Below are 16923 nucleotides of genomic sequence, written 5' to 3'. Positions count from 1 at the left end.
TCCTGCCAAAGAAAAAATAACCCCTTCACCCTTGTCAGTGTCATTGCTAATTTAATCATCAATACATTTTTTGTGGGGAAGGCTCATAGGGTTGTGCGATAGTAACAAAATGTGACATTACAATATTGACCATGGATATTGCGAGAACTATATTAATTTCGATATTCTTAAACATATGTTAAAACACAAAAGGTGATGGGCCCTTTTTCCTATACATTTCGTCTTCGATCTCTGTTTTCATCATAGTCATCTTTTTTATTTAAAAAAAAATAAAAATTTATTTCCCTATCTCGCTCTTCACTCACACGCTGTGGAAGTATGCACGCGCATTGTGTGGTACGCTCCGCAGCATGTGTTTGTGTAGTGGACACTTGCATGTGACAGGGCAACTGGCCAATGTAACATCATGACACAGCGATTTCAATTGGGCTCTAATTCAAACATAACACAGCCAACTGAAGCATCTCTCCACAAAATAAACTGAATACTGTATACTTTCCGGGACATTTTCAATATGATATTGCATAACATGATATTGCGATAATGATATTGAATCAATATATTGTGCACCCCTACGGGGGGGGGGGTCTAAATTTTCCTTCACCCTCAGAACATTTTTCTGACAGAAGTAGTGCTAAAATTACTATCAAATTAACTGATTAGTTGACCAACAGTAAAATTAAACAACCAAAAATTCGATGAACGTTTAAAGGTGGGATTTTTTATGTTTATGTTCAATGTTACTCACCAAAATGCATTGTGTGTATCCATGAGCCTGACAAACTCGTTGACTTCCTCGTCCAATATTTGCAAAGCCAGCTTTTTGAGTAATATAACATGTAGTGGATTATTATGTTTTCCTTGCCTTTGCACGTGCACTACTATGTTTCCTTACTTGATACCATTACCAATTGTCGATCAGTAGTGTGAAACAGGTAGCAGGACTGTGTATCGCATGTGTGTCAAACACAACAAAAGGGACTTGTGAATTGTGTGGAATTGTGATGGGCATGTTCGACTATGAAATTTTAGACCAAATGATTAATTATTCGGGTACAAACGGCCAAAATGGGTTTCCTCAGGCAGGTGGCTGGTGTCTCCCGTAGAGATAGGGTGAGAAGCTCCGCCATCCGCGAGGAGCTCAGAGTAGAGCTGCTGCTCCTTTGCGTTGAAAGGAGCCAGTTGAGGTGGTTTGGGCATCTGGTAAGGATGCCTCCTGGACGCCTCCCTAGGGAGGTGTTCCAGGCACGTCCAGCTGGGAGGAGGCCTCGGGGAAGACCTAGAACTAGGTGGAGAGATTATATCTCCACACTGGCCTGGGAACGCCTCGGGATGCCCCAGTCAGAGCTGGTTAATGTGGCCCAGGAAAGAGAAGTTTGGGGTCCCCTGCTGGAGCTGCTGCCCCCACGACCTGACCCCGGATAAGCGGATGAAGATGGATGGATGGATGGGATTAATTATTCGCAAAAAGCATTGACAAATTAATCAAAAAATTAATCGAAAACTTTCCACAATAAGGTCTCAACTGCTTATTTCTATACATCCCTCTCTATTCCCTTTCCCTATCCCATGCTTTGCTCTCTCAAACCAAAGAGGTAATAAGTCAAAGAATCACAGGAGTTCTGGACAAAGCGGTGCAGAATGTGTGAGAAAAGATTTGCTAGGAGCCTCTGGTTCTCCGGGCAGTGCCTACATCTCCGCGGACTCCTTCATTTCAGCTGCTCTGGAAGTCACGCTATGCTGAGTGTGAACAATACTCAAAGAACGGGATTAAACCTTCAAATGGCAAAAAAACCAGAAAACACGTCAGTGGCTCTGTGAATGGTCCATTTAAATTGCTATTTACGGCTGACTGAAGAGATTGCATTGTAACACAAAAAAAGTTAAAAACATCAAAAGTTATGAATAGCAAGATTATGTCACCGTCTGACCTTGCTCACTGTTAAAACAGCTCTCATTACAAAATTCCTCACATTCTCCTTGTGTTTTTAAGGTTAGAACCAAAGACGTAATTCTCTCAGAGTAAAGTAAAAAAGCAGACTTCAACCTGTTCACAGCCACTTCAGCTGTAGCCTGTTAAACCCATCAGAGAGGAAAAGGGAAACCCTGACAATGATTTAGACTGCTTGTGATTTTTCTGACATTTACTATCCCATTATCAGCCATTTGACTTTTACAACTTTTTCTATCCTACTTTAAAAAATGCTCTAGAAGCATAACAGCCTGATTTTGAGCAGATACATGTGGTGATGGTCATATCACAGCTCTATAAACTAATGACCAACACCTTTTGACATCCCAATGAAGGACGTACACACCTATCATGAGTGATAAACTGCTGCAGCTGGGGATCGCACAGATTTACAAACTCGTGTTGTTTTAGCTCTGGGTAGCTGGGCAAAATAAAAGATAATCATGTGAATTATGGGTGAGCGTTAAAGTCTTTCAACCCAGCCAAAATTTCCCAGTTCTTATGTACAGTAGTTTGAGAAAACAGGAAAAATTTAATATGTGATATTCCTGGAATCTTTTCTATGATGAAGTTGCCAAAGGTGAAAGTGGATTGGAAATGGTCACAGCTACTTTGTAATCTAATTGTGTTATTAGAGCATATAAAATATCACGGTGCTATACCTGTCAATCAGTGGCACATTAATAGTCCTTTTCCCACTGCAATGGAAAACATTGTTGTGGTGGCAGCCCGGCTAACGGTGAGTGTCCTGTTTTTTTCTCCTTTTCATCAGTTATTCTTCTTTTTCCTGGGTTTTCTCTGTTCTCTGCCTGCCTCCCTGTGTCTCCTCCCCTGTGTGTGCTCTCTCTCTCTCTCTCTCTCCCTCCGCTCCTGAGCCCAGCCTACAACCTGCACCTGCACCTCATCAGCCACCTTGTCAGCCTGCCACACCTGCCAGTAGTCAACCCCGGTCCTCCACACCATTCTTGCTTGATCGTCGTTGCTCCGTACCCAGTGCCACCTCTGCATTTAGGCTCTCATGTTTTTTGATTTCTCTCAATTTCCCTGTGCTTTGTCGCCTCTGTCACTAACCCTGTCTCTTTGTCTGCTTTCCTCCCAGGTTCACTCACTCTCGTCCTCTGTTCAGTCGGCTGGGCTCATCCTCCGGTCCTCTCCTCCTCGGACTTTCCCCACGGCGTCCTCCCTGTTCTCCGTCGCCTCCTCGTTTCCTCGGCCCCAGTGTTCCCCGGCCCTCTGGTCCCAGTCTCCTCGGTTCCCCGTACCTGTGTTTCCCCGGCATCCACCTCTCCCTCGACTCCAGTCCCTCACCCCCTTTTCTCAATAAAACCTGTCAAAGCTGAACTTTGCATTTGGGTCCACTCTGTCCCCACACCACACCACCCATAACAGGGGCCCCATTCAGAGCAAGCAAGAGCCAATGGTTGAAAACAAAAAGAGAAACCAGAAGATTTCTCAATGTCTGGCAGAGATGGGGACAAAAACAGCCAGACAATGCAGGGGAAATATTAAAAAGATAAAACAGTAGGCTATAGAAAAATAAAGCTAGTTTAAGGCACTAGAGGCCCATCTGATCACTTGCAAATAACAGTGTTGACAGTCAAATCTGATTTGCCTGCAGTCTGAACAAAGATTATCCATCAGCACATAAACTTGAATCTTATCTTCACATAAATGTTACATTGTTGTCTGTCCAACAAGCACTTACTTCCCTCATCTACCAAACATCAGATTAAATTAATGCCTGTCCTGTTTTTGCCTTTTTAATAGCGTATACCCAAAATGTCAGTTTGTTAAATACAGTGGAAATGCAAGGAGAGGCTAGTACCAAAGCCTCACAGGCATAGACTGTATATACAAGGTACCCAAACGTTTAGATTTAGGAAAGGCTCAGAAAACAGGTTATTAAATTCCTAGAGTGGAAAAGGGCTGTACAGCAAGTTTCACATTCTCTTAAGGCTGGCATGAGCATATTCATGTTTGGATCTTTTGCACCTCCTCTTCTTCGTGGACCACTTACTGCTTTCAAATACACCAAAAACGATACCAACTTGTATTTCCTTAGTGAAAGAAGAAACAATTATCAGCCACACTGGCTAATCATCACAATGGGATCACATACTAATTTAAGCTGAGGAAAGGAAACTGTCAGGACCACGGCATGCATGTGTTTCATTTTGGTGCACTTACACGCTAAAGTGCTCAGCTAGCTCAGCAGGGAGGTTTGTCAATTGTTTTTCTTGATCTCAAGTAAAAACCATTGAATGGTACTCGTAGTTCAAGAATTTATTTTTAAAATGGGGAGGGTTTCAAGGCCGACATGATATTGAAAGCACCTCTCTCATTACATTTCAGAGGTCCTGGACATGAAGGGAGCAGACACACTATATATTTAGCCAGAGAAAAGTCAACTGAGAGTCAAACTTGTACCCTTGCCAGGGTGAGCAGCATGTGTGAAATGGTTTCACCATACAGCCAACGGATGCTCTCTTTTACAACCCAGCCCCATGCGGACCTGTATCCACTAAACATGACTGATACCATCAGTGTCACTGCTGCTCCCTCCTGTCATGGTCAGTTTCTAAATGGCTTGATGAGCAGCAGCGATGATAGCAGTTACCCTGCATTTTCAAATAGGGGGTTACAGGCGTGTACGTGTAGCCTTCCTCCTGTTCATTACTAGTGGGTGCAGCCCTGGAAGGGCCTGCTCTAAAATGGTACAGAATAAGTCCACATGCTGGCCTGACCTTTAACCTATCTGCTCCCCTGCAATCTTCAGCACAGAGGGAGAGCACAAAAGTCACCATTGTCACATAAATCAGCTTAACTAAGCACAGAGTTATACTAATAAAACTATTAATACTGGTGATCTTCCACTTTGCAAGGCTAAAAAAGATGAGCAAATGTCACGTGATTACCCTCTTGTATTCAAATATAAAACCACTGTCAGTGATGGCAAGTCCAGCAACACTCCTGACCAACATGCCACTGTGTGTGTTAACTGGGATTTAACATCTGGGAGGCATGAAACACCCACATTTTTGTGCTGATTTGGCCTTCATGTGGTACAGTGATTCCCATGACTAAGAAGGAATAAACCCAGAATGCATAACAGACATGTAAAATGAAAAAAAAAACACATTTGTGAGTAGGAAGATGTGCACATTTATCACAATTCAACAAACATGGAGCAGTTAGAGCACTCCTCCCCAGGAGGGGTGTCAAAAGACAGGTCACAACAGGCCACTAGACTGTTAATATGAGGAAAGACCACTATTGAACCTTAAGTAATTGCAGAGTAGGGCAGCTATTAGAGAAGCAACAGAGGCACTGCAAAGAGCAACATCTGAAGTCACCCTCACTGACTATACAAAAACTGAAGCACATATTTTCCAGACACATGAAACTTTCTGGTACCTTGTTCAACTCAAAGAAAAAAAAGACAGTGAAAGATGGACAGAAGCAGCAAGAAAGACGATGTGTGTCAGATGTGAGAGGTCTTGTGTGACGAGTAGCTGTACCTAGTGGTTAAAATACATAAACCACTAGGTCAAGAGGTCCAAGTACTCACCGTCTAAATTACACTGCTCTCCTCACATCTTTGACCTGACATGGTACCATCACATACTCAATATAAAAGGATTCATGGTATTTTTCTACAGCCATCTTTCTCATCCACTGAATTCTTGACCAGACGACCCTCGTTCAAGTCTGTGTACTTCAAAAGGTCCTGTGCAACTCAACAAGTGTCCTTTAACAAGACAATGAATTCTCACAATAGCTCCAGGGTTGCTGTCCTGACTTTGCAACCATGCTAACAAGCATGCACCTTCACAGTGCAGCTCCAAGATAGAACCAGAAAACTGATCTACACCATAGGAAATTAAGGCCAAAGTTTATTCGTTTGGTCTTATTAAAATCGTTCATATAACTGTAGAAATACCAGAGTGCACAAATACAAATACTGTTGACAAATGACAAATGAATGTAGTTGTGCTACATATTATCAGCAAAATTTAGCTTTAAAGTTTAAGCAGCATTGTGGTTTGTGTTGTAGTTGGCCAAGGTGGAGATAACTACTTTATGTGCTGTTGGGTAACAATGCATTATAGAAGTGTTTTGTAAGTGAAAACTTCATCTGGAAAAATAACCAGTAACTACAGTTGTCAAATATATTTATGTAACATATTTTGCTCTGAAATCAAGCGTAGAAGTATTACATTTTATGTAGTATTAATAGCATGAACAGGTACAAAACAGGTACTTAATCAAAAAGTACAGTACTTGAGTAAAAAAGTTACTTTCCACCACTACTGTTATGTAATTGTGACTCATGTGATCTGACATCAGAGAACACGTTAATCGAAGGTTATAAGAAATACCCCCAGACATGTTCATATCTCTGTAGCTATAACAGGGTTTTGATGAAAGAGGGATCTCGGGGTCCCTCTGTGCCATTTCTCAGCACCTCAGCCACTAGACTGTGGAGGACTCACGTCATGCACCGACAGGCTCCACAGAAATAACTGACCTCATTATTTAGCGCTTCAGTCAACTGTTTAAAAGCTTAAACTAAAACTCATATTCACTAGTTTGGTGTTAATCTCTCTGGATAATAGGAATAAACTCAGTTACTGATAATCATACTGGATGAATGTAAGTAACTTTACAGATGGTATGACACACTAACATTTGACTAAAAGCTACAAAGACAACATGGCTGTGTGGCTGAGAAAGCATGCCTGGGAGCCGGCTTTGAAGTGTTACGGAATAATGATAATGATGACAGCCATCAGTAGAGGGTCTTTCTTGAGTGATGTCTAGAACAAGCTGGTCCTCATGGCATTGCATTGACCCCAAACCCAGCCAAGATATGAGCTTATGGTTCAGAAATCATTTGCAGAGAACAAATAAATGGGACGCAATTACTGTAACAGAGAAAGCGCTCTTTCAGTAAAACATTTCACAGTTTGGGATCAACAAGCAAAAGCCTAATAAATATATGGTAAACCTGTTGGAAATGAACAAGTACAGTATTTTCAGATATCAGATTATTTCTATTTGGAACATTTTTTCCTCAGCTATAAAAGGATTTAACTGTCATATCAGATTCCTCATATTTGTTTCAAATAACTCTCATCAAGTTAATACACAATCCATCAGTTTTATGTATTTGAGATTACTGTCATTTACTTTTCACCTCAGAAAAGTACACAAGCTGTAGCTTTAAAAGATATACATTTTAGAGTTTCATGTTAAAGGAATGAAGTGTCTGACTGCCTTTCTGTTCATCTGTCTGTCTGCGGCTGAGCCCAGATGTCAGCTGGTATGAAGACATCTGCCCTGCCAGAGGTCTAAAAGCCTTGGAAGCTGTTGATCCCAGAGGATACCACTTGTCTACTGATGACAGGATGGATACTAAGTACATCAGGCACAGAGTGACTAAATTCCACTGGATATAGACAAGGTGGAGAGGACTTCAGTGCGAAAGCAGACAAAATTTTATATGCAAAAAGATACATGGCTACAGAAAAGGGTTGGCAACTCTGTAATAGGTTTATTCAATTTATTGTTAATTAAATTGTAACTTATAAATGTTAAGCTAAAGATGCAGCTTTCTGAAGGAAGCAGCAAAGCCTTAATGCCCTTGAAAACTTGGTTTCAAGTCTTAAATATTTCTCCACAACATTAAATATTAATGACTCAATAAGCAACAATCAAAATTAAAGTACAGAAATAAACATCCCTAGATGTTATTTATTAATAGTTTAAACACTGAGCTTAACTAGCACTGTGTGGGTGTTGTTTGATTAAGTTTGACTGACAGTGGCCTACCAACAACCCTACGACTGTCATTACGGTTTGATTCAAAAGTTGCTAAACCTTGATTGGTGCACAGAAGCACATGACATGATTTTTCTAACCAAGCACCTAACTCTTCTAACCTTCAAACCAGTGAGAAACACAGATAAAAACACAAACTATAGAAAATCTCCTGTAAAATAATCTAAATGTTTGTGACACTGACAGAAAATGTTGTGTTCATGTGGGACTAAGGTGGGTTTCACAGATTTAAAATACTTAATGTTGAAAATGTAATGCCACCAAAATGTTACAACTTGCTAAAACTCTTTGTTAAAAGAACTGCAGTCAGGAAAGTATAAAAATTTATCCCATAGAAGTCTCAGTCATTTCAAATTACACAGACTTGAAATGGATCAATCCTACTGTATGATATGGTTTGGAAAGTACGAGCACGAGGCAAGTGACCCATTCCAATAAAATGGAATTTATTGTCTTGAAAGGACTAGAAGAGCCTCTAGGCACCGGCCCTCGCTTTACCACAGAGTTAAGCCACAAATACAACAAAACAGTAATTACTGTCTTATACATCACTCAGACACAATGCTACTAAAAGGCAAAACACATGACAGCTTCAGACAACTATTGAGAGCAGGGCACTAATTGGCCCCCTTCAACGACATAAATACACACACACACACACCAATCACTATACACAAACACAGACGAACCACATCAAAAGCTCTTCAACAGGATCTCAACACATGCGACTGTGGAGGAATTCTTTACACTGCTGAGAACCATCTAAAGTGATTAAATGAGTGAATCTTTGAGTGAACTGCGGCTCCACGCATTCGTCACGTCCTCCGCTGCGGCTTCAGCTTTTATGTAAACATGACAAGAGAGAAACAAGCAGTGACTGACAGCTGTGTGAAGCATGTGGACCGCAGCAGTGAATTATCACAGCAGCTTGTGTGAGCGGCGTGCTCTCGTCTACCCAACAAGGTTATTTATCCAGGGCTCAACAATGTGATAGTGTTACAACGAAATGATGTGTGCCTGACCACCACAGAGCGTTCTTCTTAATGGCTTAACTATATATCAGAGCCGTCGAGTCATTCATTAGAAGTGATGTTATTACTCTTCCTCCAATGAGCCACTTAGTTCTCAGCCTGCACCTATGCCCTTTGCCCTCTGGACTACTGACTTTGAACTGACCAGTATTTGGCACATGCAGGACCTCAAAAAATGGGACAGCTGTGAGTGTATTCCTGCCCAAGTCTGACTCCCATCATCCCAAATGTTGCCCAGGGTCAGGCGAAGTCACCAACAGCCCCACACCCGTCATCCAGCGGCCCATTCTATGCCAAACACAGGGCAATATAACTGCCAGAGAGTTTACGGACTAATGGCCTCCAATAGAGGGCGGATCAGGGTGTGGGGGTTTGCTGCATAGCTCTACACAAGCAAGGGCCTCTAGGTGCCCATTGATGACAGCTATCATTCACAATGCAGAACAATACTCAATGATCTCAATGTGTGGGAAGGGAATAGGGGAAAGTTGATGTCTGCAATGATATCATAACAGTGCAGCTAAGGGGCCGCCTGGAAGCCAAATTGAAAGAGAAGGAACCTATATAGTGATGGGAAACAAAGATAGTCAAGTGAACATCAAAAAGAAATATTAGGTAGCCAAGAATTGAATGACAACTGAAAAAAACATACTTCAACAGGCGATGAAAGTAGTCTTCTTTAGACAGACACCCACAAGAAGATATATATATATATATATATATATAATATAGATATATACAGTATCTCACAAAAGTGAGTACACCCCTCACATTTTTATAAATAATTGATTATATCTTTTCATGCAACAACACTGAAGAAATGTCACTTTGCTACAATGTAAAGTAGTGAGGGTACAGCTTCTATAACAGAGTAAATTTGCTATCCCCTCAAAATAAGACAACACACAGCCATTAATGTCTAAACCGCTGGCAACAAAAGTGAGTACACCCCTAAGTAACGCATTTGGTTGTGTTTCAATCAAGACTGCTTCCCTTCATGCACCTTGCACCAAGGAACAGTTATGCCAGAACCCCTTACTGTACGTCTGGTACTGGGAACACAGAAAACTCAAGTGTCATAAAAAGATTTTATCATCCAGTCCATGTTTTATTTGATATTTTAAAATGAGAACATAAATAAAAGCATAAAAATGAAAAATGTAGAACCCTTTTAACAGCACTGTATATTTTCTAAAACCAAAAAAGTGCAGAGAAGAGATGTGTTTGATCACATTTAGTTTTTTATTTTGGAACTGATTAATGTGTTTTTGTCCAAATAATGTGTGTAATGTTTAAATGTTCTGGTATCTTAGGAACTCATCATTCATATCTGAGGAACATAGAAACTATTTAAATGAATGAAACCATACAGCACAGATATTTTATCCTTTCCTCTTTTCTTTTTTTTTGTCCCATACTGATGTGATAATAGTTTGACAGTTTCCTGATAAACCGAGCAGCTAAACAGCTCCGACATTTCCTCTTGTGCCCTGTCTGTCTTGTGTCACTTAACAGATGTTACGCACGTCTTTCTATTTCACCATCTAAAGCTGATGGGCAGGGTAGTTTGAAAGACTCGTTATGATCATAATAGAATAATGTATTGCACCTAATGAGTTGTCAGAACGATGTTTTTATTATTTTTCGTTAGGGTGTACAGGTTATGTCAGGATTTTAGGGCTAGGGTTCAACATCAGTCTTACTTTTCATGTCTTAGGTTTAGGTTAGGTATTAGGACGTTTAGCACTACATTGTTTTTCATGGTGAGGAGTAAAGAATGACAGGCATTGTACCCCGCACTGTGTGCACTAGCCCAAGCTTCACCACTCTATACCACGATACATTCTTATGTGTCAGGGAAATATGCCACCACAGCAGTGCTGCTCTGTGTTATCAAAGCTGTAATCAAAGTGACTTATGAGCTGCTACTGTAGAGATCATTGAGGACAGGCGACTTATTGTAAATACATACTAAAATACTAAAAAATACATACTGTACATGTATTCCAGACATACATGTATCATCTTAGAATACAGAGCATTAAAACCAGATGAGAGTATTCCTGTGTGTTTATACAGAGTAACTGTGTTTATATGTTAAAGTTCCTGTAAATCTATAGTGTAAATGTTTCTGATCAGCAAATAACACATTCAACAGATGGCTTCAATCTTCTCAAAAACCTCCACTAGGTCCATCAGGACAGGCATGAAAAAGACAACCAATGGGCGTAAGCAGCCCCTCAATGGGCATGTGTGTTCATGGACCCTCTGTGCTTATGATTAAGTCTTTCATTCAAGCATGAAGTAACCAGAAGTAAGCCAGGCCAGCTTAGCTACCACAGAGAGCTCTGATCATATAGAGGGCCTGTCAGTGCTGCATTTCCCAAGGCTTGATCATAAGTCCTACAGTCTAATAGACAATGAGGAAGTTAATTTACAGTGTGCTAAAAAGGTGTCACAAAGCTACATCTGTATCACGAGAGAATTCCTGAGACAATCATGTTTGGATAAAGAAGTTGGTACGTTAGAGATGAACTTGGAGATCCTGGATGCTGGCCAGAGAGCATAAAGTCAAGTCAGACCATTGTAACAAAAGGAGACCATGATTTTCAGCTGTCCCCGCAGTTTGAACTTGACTTATGCAACAAAGCCTGTAGTGTCTAGGAGGGCTAATTTGAGGGAGAGATGGATGACTCTTGTAAAAAGTTGACGCTAAGAGGAATTTCCTGTCGTGTGGTGTTATCAGAAAAACAACAGAATACTCCACTGTTTTACTTCAACAGCTCAAATTCAACAATGGAGTTGCTGATAAAATACTTGGGCTGCTGGTAAAAGAAGCCAACTGCTGATGTGAGGAGAATCTCATTCACTCGTAGAGAAAGGCGATCACTCAGACAGAGTTCAGCAGGGAGGCCTGGAGAGTTGACCAAAAAGGATCAGAATTGTAGGCTCCAGTAAAGAGCCAAAAGGGTGTTTTTGATCAGATGGCAAGCTGCTTTCGGTTTCAATAAGTCCAAGAAGAGTTTTCATGAGTCCTACTTTTCCTGTAAGTATTTTTCTACATACAATCATATACAATATACATCCAGAAACAATGACAGATGGACATGGGTTAAATGCTGAGAATAGATTGATATAACTGTGCAGTGACTTCTAAAAAGAAGTTAAGAAATGTACCACACGAAAAAAATACAAAAAGAATAGAAGACAAGACATCATTAAGATGAAACACGGACAGGATTTTACTCACCATACTGGCAGCTGGGTCCATTAAACCCTGCAGGACAGTCACAAAGCTGGGTGGATCCCTCCCGACACTGGCCCCCATTGAAGCACACACCGTAGCTACACACCGCTGCACGAGTACACGTGGACAGACAGGGTGAAAGGAAAAAAATATTGTAAGTGGAGCAGAGACACCTGGCTGTTGTCATGAGATTTCAATATCTGCAGTTTCAAACTCTGACCTCTTTCCATCAAAGCCTTATCATCATCAGTCTGTTAACTCACGTACTGAAGAGGAACCTTGATTCTCCTCCTTTAACACTAACCAATGTAAGAGGAATCCGCTTGGTACTCTTTGAGCAGAGAAGCAGGCTTTTGGCCAAGTAAAAGAAATTTCTAAACTCCATTTTCACAGAATGAGAGTGTTTATAATGAGTGGCAATAACACCTTGTCTGACTTTAGGTAAAGTGGCCTCTTTCCCGCACAGTTTTAGAACATTACCTGAGAATGACCTTGATTGATTGTTACAATGACCAAAGTTCAGTCAAACAGCAATCATTCAGATGTTGCATGGGTGAGTCATGGGATAAAATCACAGAGCCACAGGCCCATCCATCTCTGGAGCCAGTGACCCTGTGTCCATAAATCCCTCTAAGTCAAACTGTTGTTGCTCATTAAGACATAAAATTGAAAGAATCTAGGACGCATAAACAGTGAGAGCCACTAGGTAACTCAGAACATGTGAATCCGTCACAGAGGTGCAGCATCACATTCCATCCATTCACATTAATCATGACAGTCCGTCGCTCAAAACTGTGTGTGTGTGCGCACGTACAGTACACGTGTGCTCAAGCCTCTCGGCCTGTATCTGATGTGTCGAGGCTAATATCCCTGTGAAGTAAGACACAGCTGTTTAAGCCAGGCCTGTTGTTAGCACTCTCCTGAACACAGTACAGTGCTTAGTGATGACAGGTCCAGAAGATTTATGTCTGCCATTGCTCTGCCCGTCTGGCAACATGTGGACACTGTGAGTGAAAAAAAACATGGTCCAGCTAATCACAACAGGAATTTAGATGTCAATCCCTCCCTCAGATGATTGTGAAGAAACTGGAAACCAGTATAAGTGTGCATCTCCTGCCAGGTATGAATTTTTTCTGCCCATCTAATCCAACCACAGGCGGCATGGCCTATCATCACACCAGGCGCTGCCGGTTTTGATGCCATTTATTGGCCATATATGGTCATAGTGATAGTATGAACGTGACCTGGACTGATTTCTGCTTGCCTTCATTTGCTGATTTAAACTTTATCTGATCCCTGTTCTTCCTATTGCAGTTTTTCTTGCTTTTATGAACCTTTTATTGTGTTCTGTCATGTGTGTATAGTACCAGCACTTTCACTGTTTTTAATTGTCATGTTGTGTTTTCTGTATTTCTTAGTTTTTATGCGGCCTTGCTGCAAAAGGAATTTCCTCTTTCAGGACAATTAAGGTCTGAACTTAACCAGCTGAAGCAATTGGTTGATTAATCAATAAATTCAACCAAAACATCTAATCAGGAACAATTTTGATAATTGAGTTGATGATGATCATTTAAGTAATTCATCAAGAAAGTAATGCTAAACATTTGTTGCTTATATCTTCTCATCTGTTAAGATTCACTGATTTTCTTTGTTTTATGGACTGTTGGTAAGGCAAAAAAATAAATCTGATCTAATATCTTGGATTCTGGAATACTGTGTCCAGAAAGTCCAGATATTGTATCTAAATTACTTTCCATTTGTTATAAAAACTGATAATTATTTTTTAAAGCATTATCTGCAGCCCTAATTATGTACAAATATCCCCTACAGATAGGTACAATCAAATATTCAACTGATCAGCTGAGGAAAGCAAAATATGAAGGGTGTGAAAATATACGCTAACTTAAGACTATCTACAGTCTGGCTTCAACTGTATCATGACAGATATGGAGAATTACATTACATTTCCAGACAACGGAGAAGCAGGACACGAAGAAGTGATCTTTAATAATCACAGATGAGCCGGAGTAATTTCAGCCATGTCTCTCAGCCTAAACATCCGCCTGTCATCTGGCCCAGTCCTCAGACACCTGCTCAACAGTTGGACCATCCAGGGAGTTCACAACACACACACACACACACACACACACACACACACACACACACACACTGCTATCTCTCTCTTGTTGTCTCTCACAGCCCACCCCAGCAATCAGAGTTTCACTGAACTCATTGTCAAAAACATTTACGTTCTTGTGCTCAAAACCTAACAGACCATAATCGTATTTGTGAAGCCGCTAAAATCCTATTCCAAACGAAAGACCATCTCACCACAGCCTATCTGCCCATGATGACTTCCAGTTCCCCAAGACAGTGTGGCTACAGAATGACACACTGTAGTAGTTCAGCATACAGTTATATAGCTATCCCTACTTCTGTGATTATCTAATGTGAGGGAAGCTTGATGTGGTGAAAGCTGCTGATGACAGACAAGAAGGAAAAAAAGCATTACTCAGTGGTCAGATTTAATTGCATGGCTCCAAATACATGCAAATTTCTTCAGGACAATTAAATCACCACCAGCTGGGAGAGATCAAATTAATGAGACATTGCTAAATTGTAGTGAAAATGCTTTAAAATTGACTAAATTACCAGCAACAAAGAAAAAGGTCATATGTCTCTCGGAGCCAGTCAGGGTAACATGGCTAAGTGACAACAAGGGGAATGTACATTCCCTCTTCTGAGATGTGAGACACACAGGATTGTTGGCAGCTAACCAGGACATTTTTGGTCTGCCCCCTTCCTGAGCCCCATACGCTGCTTAATCTTCCCCAAAATGATTCCTTAATGTGGCATGCAGCGTGGCATAAAACTCACTCTCATCTGTCGCTGTGAAGGCCTCCACTCTATTACAAAGACACCTTCTCTGAGAGGATTAGCAGCTACAACAAAAAGAAGAGACAGCGAAAGCAGGGGTCAGCGACTCGCGCCAAGAAACTGAAAACCAATGAGCAGGTGTCACCCTTATAGCTTCTGAAGGGGATGACCACATCGACACAGGGGCAGCCTTGTGTTTGTTTAGGCTCCGTCGATCTGTTTAACCCCCAGAGTGCGACACAGAGGGAGACCACATTTAGGGGAAGTCACAGACACAAAGGCCTGCGCTCAGGGCTCTGTTTGGTGCCATAATTGGTAAGCGTGGAGCCAAGCACTGTATTTTAAGGCAACAAAACATGTTTCACTATGCAGAGGAATGTGTGAAAACCAGGGCAGGCTATGTCAGAATGATCTCTGACAGGTTTCTTTGAAAGACTTTAAATACCAAGTAGACACTATCTCGGTTTGACAAAGCAAGTACAATAATTCTTAGCAAAAAATTACTCAGTATGCAAGACCAGCAATTACAATATCTGGGAGAATTTGCTGCCCCCTATATACTGTCATACTGTAAGTCTGTATTACACAGATGCATATGAGAGAAATATATTTTCATCCTTATTTCCATCCATCCATCGTCAACCGCTTATCCTGCGTACAGGGTCGCGGGGGCTGGAGCCAATCCTAGCAGACATCGGGCGAAAGGTGGGGTACACCCTGGACATGTCGCCAATCCATCGGGCCACACACAGACAAACAACCACTCACACTCACACCTAAGGACAATTTTATGGTCACCAATTAACCTAGTCCGTAGGTCTTTGGACAGTGGGAGGAAGCCAGAGCACCTGGAGAGAACCCACGTAGAGACCATGCAAACTCCACACAGAAAGGTGGGGGCAACCGAGGTTTGAACCCGCGACCTTTTTGCTGTGAGGCCACAGTGCTAACCACCGGAAAACCGTGCCGCCCCATTTCCAAATATCATGATGAGAATATTGACATTTAAATCACATCACAAATCAAAGCAACACCTGCACCACCAGTATTTGGCCCACTTCATTGTACATTTCCTCTCTTTTCCTGGCTTTAGAGATGTGGATTTGAGATGATAATAGCATGCACACCACTCAGACCAAACAGGAACCACACAGTACACTCACCTAAAGGATTATTAGGAACACCTGTTCAATTTCTCATTAATGCAATTATCTAATCAACCAATCACATGGCAGTTGCTTCAATGCATTTAGGGGTGTGGTCCTGGTCAAGACAATCTCCTGAACTCCAAACTGAATGTCAGAATGGGAAAGAAAGGTGATTTAAGCAATTTTGAGCGTGGCATGGTTGTTGGTGCCAGACGGGCCGGTCTGAGTATTTCACAATCTGCTCAGTTACTGGGACTTTCACGCACAACCATTTCTAGGGTTTACAAAGAATGGTGTGAAAAGGGAAGAACATCCAGTATGCGGCAGTCCTGTGGGCGAAAACGCCTTGTTGATGCTAGAGGTCAGAGGAGAATGAGCCGACTGATTCAAGCTGATAGAAGAGCAACTTTGACTGAAATAACCACTCGTTACAACCGAGGCAAAGCATTTGTGAAGCCACAACACGCACAACCTTGAGGCGGATTAGCTAACAGCAGAAGACCCCACCGGGTACCACTCATCTCCACTACAAATAGGAAAAAGAGGCTACAATTTGCAAGAGCTCACCAAAATTGGACAGTTGAAGACTGGAAAAATGTTGCCTCGTCTGATGAGTCTCAATTTCTGTTGAGACAGATTCAGATGGTGGTAGAGTCAGAATTTGGCGTAAACAGAATGAGAACATGGATCCATCATGCCTTGTTACCATTGTGCAGGCTGGTGGTGGTGGTGTAATGGTGTGGGGGATGTTTTCTTGGCACACTTTAGGCACCTTAGTGCCAATTGGGCATCGTTTAAATGCCACGG

At 41.5% G+C, this 16923-nt stretch overlaps 1 protein-coding gene across 1 annotated transcript in view; it reads right to left on the bottom strand.

Annotated features, from left to right (window-relative positions):
* Positions 1 to 16923, bottom strand: part of megf6b (multiple EGF-like-domains 6b) — a 103415-nt gene that overhangs the window by 38511 nt on the left and 47981 nt on the right. The window contains exon 4 of the mRNA XM_046075247.1: positions 12095 to 12199. Within this exon, the coding sequence (XP_045931203.1) occupies positions 12095 to 12199 (105 nt within the window). The remainder of the gene's footprint in view (positions 1 to 12094; positions 12200 to 16923) is intronic.

The sequence above is a fragment of the Micropterus dolomieu genome, linkage group LG18 (genome assembly GCF_021292245.1).
Source record: "Micropterus dolomieu isolate WLL.071019.BEF.003 ecotype Adirondacks linkage group LG18, ASM2129224v1, whole genome shotgun sequence".
NCBI lineage: Eukaryota > Metazoa > Chordata > Actinopteri > Centrarchiformes > Centrarchidae > Micropterus > Micropterus dolomieu.
Note: the sequence above shows the minus strand (reverse complement) of the source record. Positions and strands in the feature narration are given on the sequence as shown.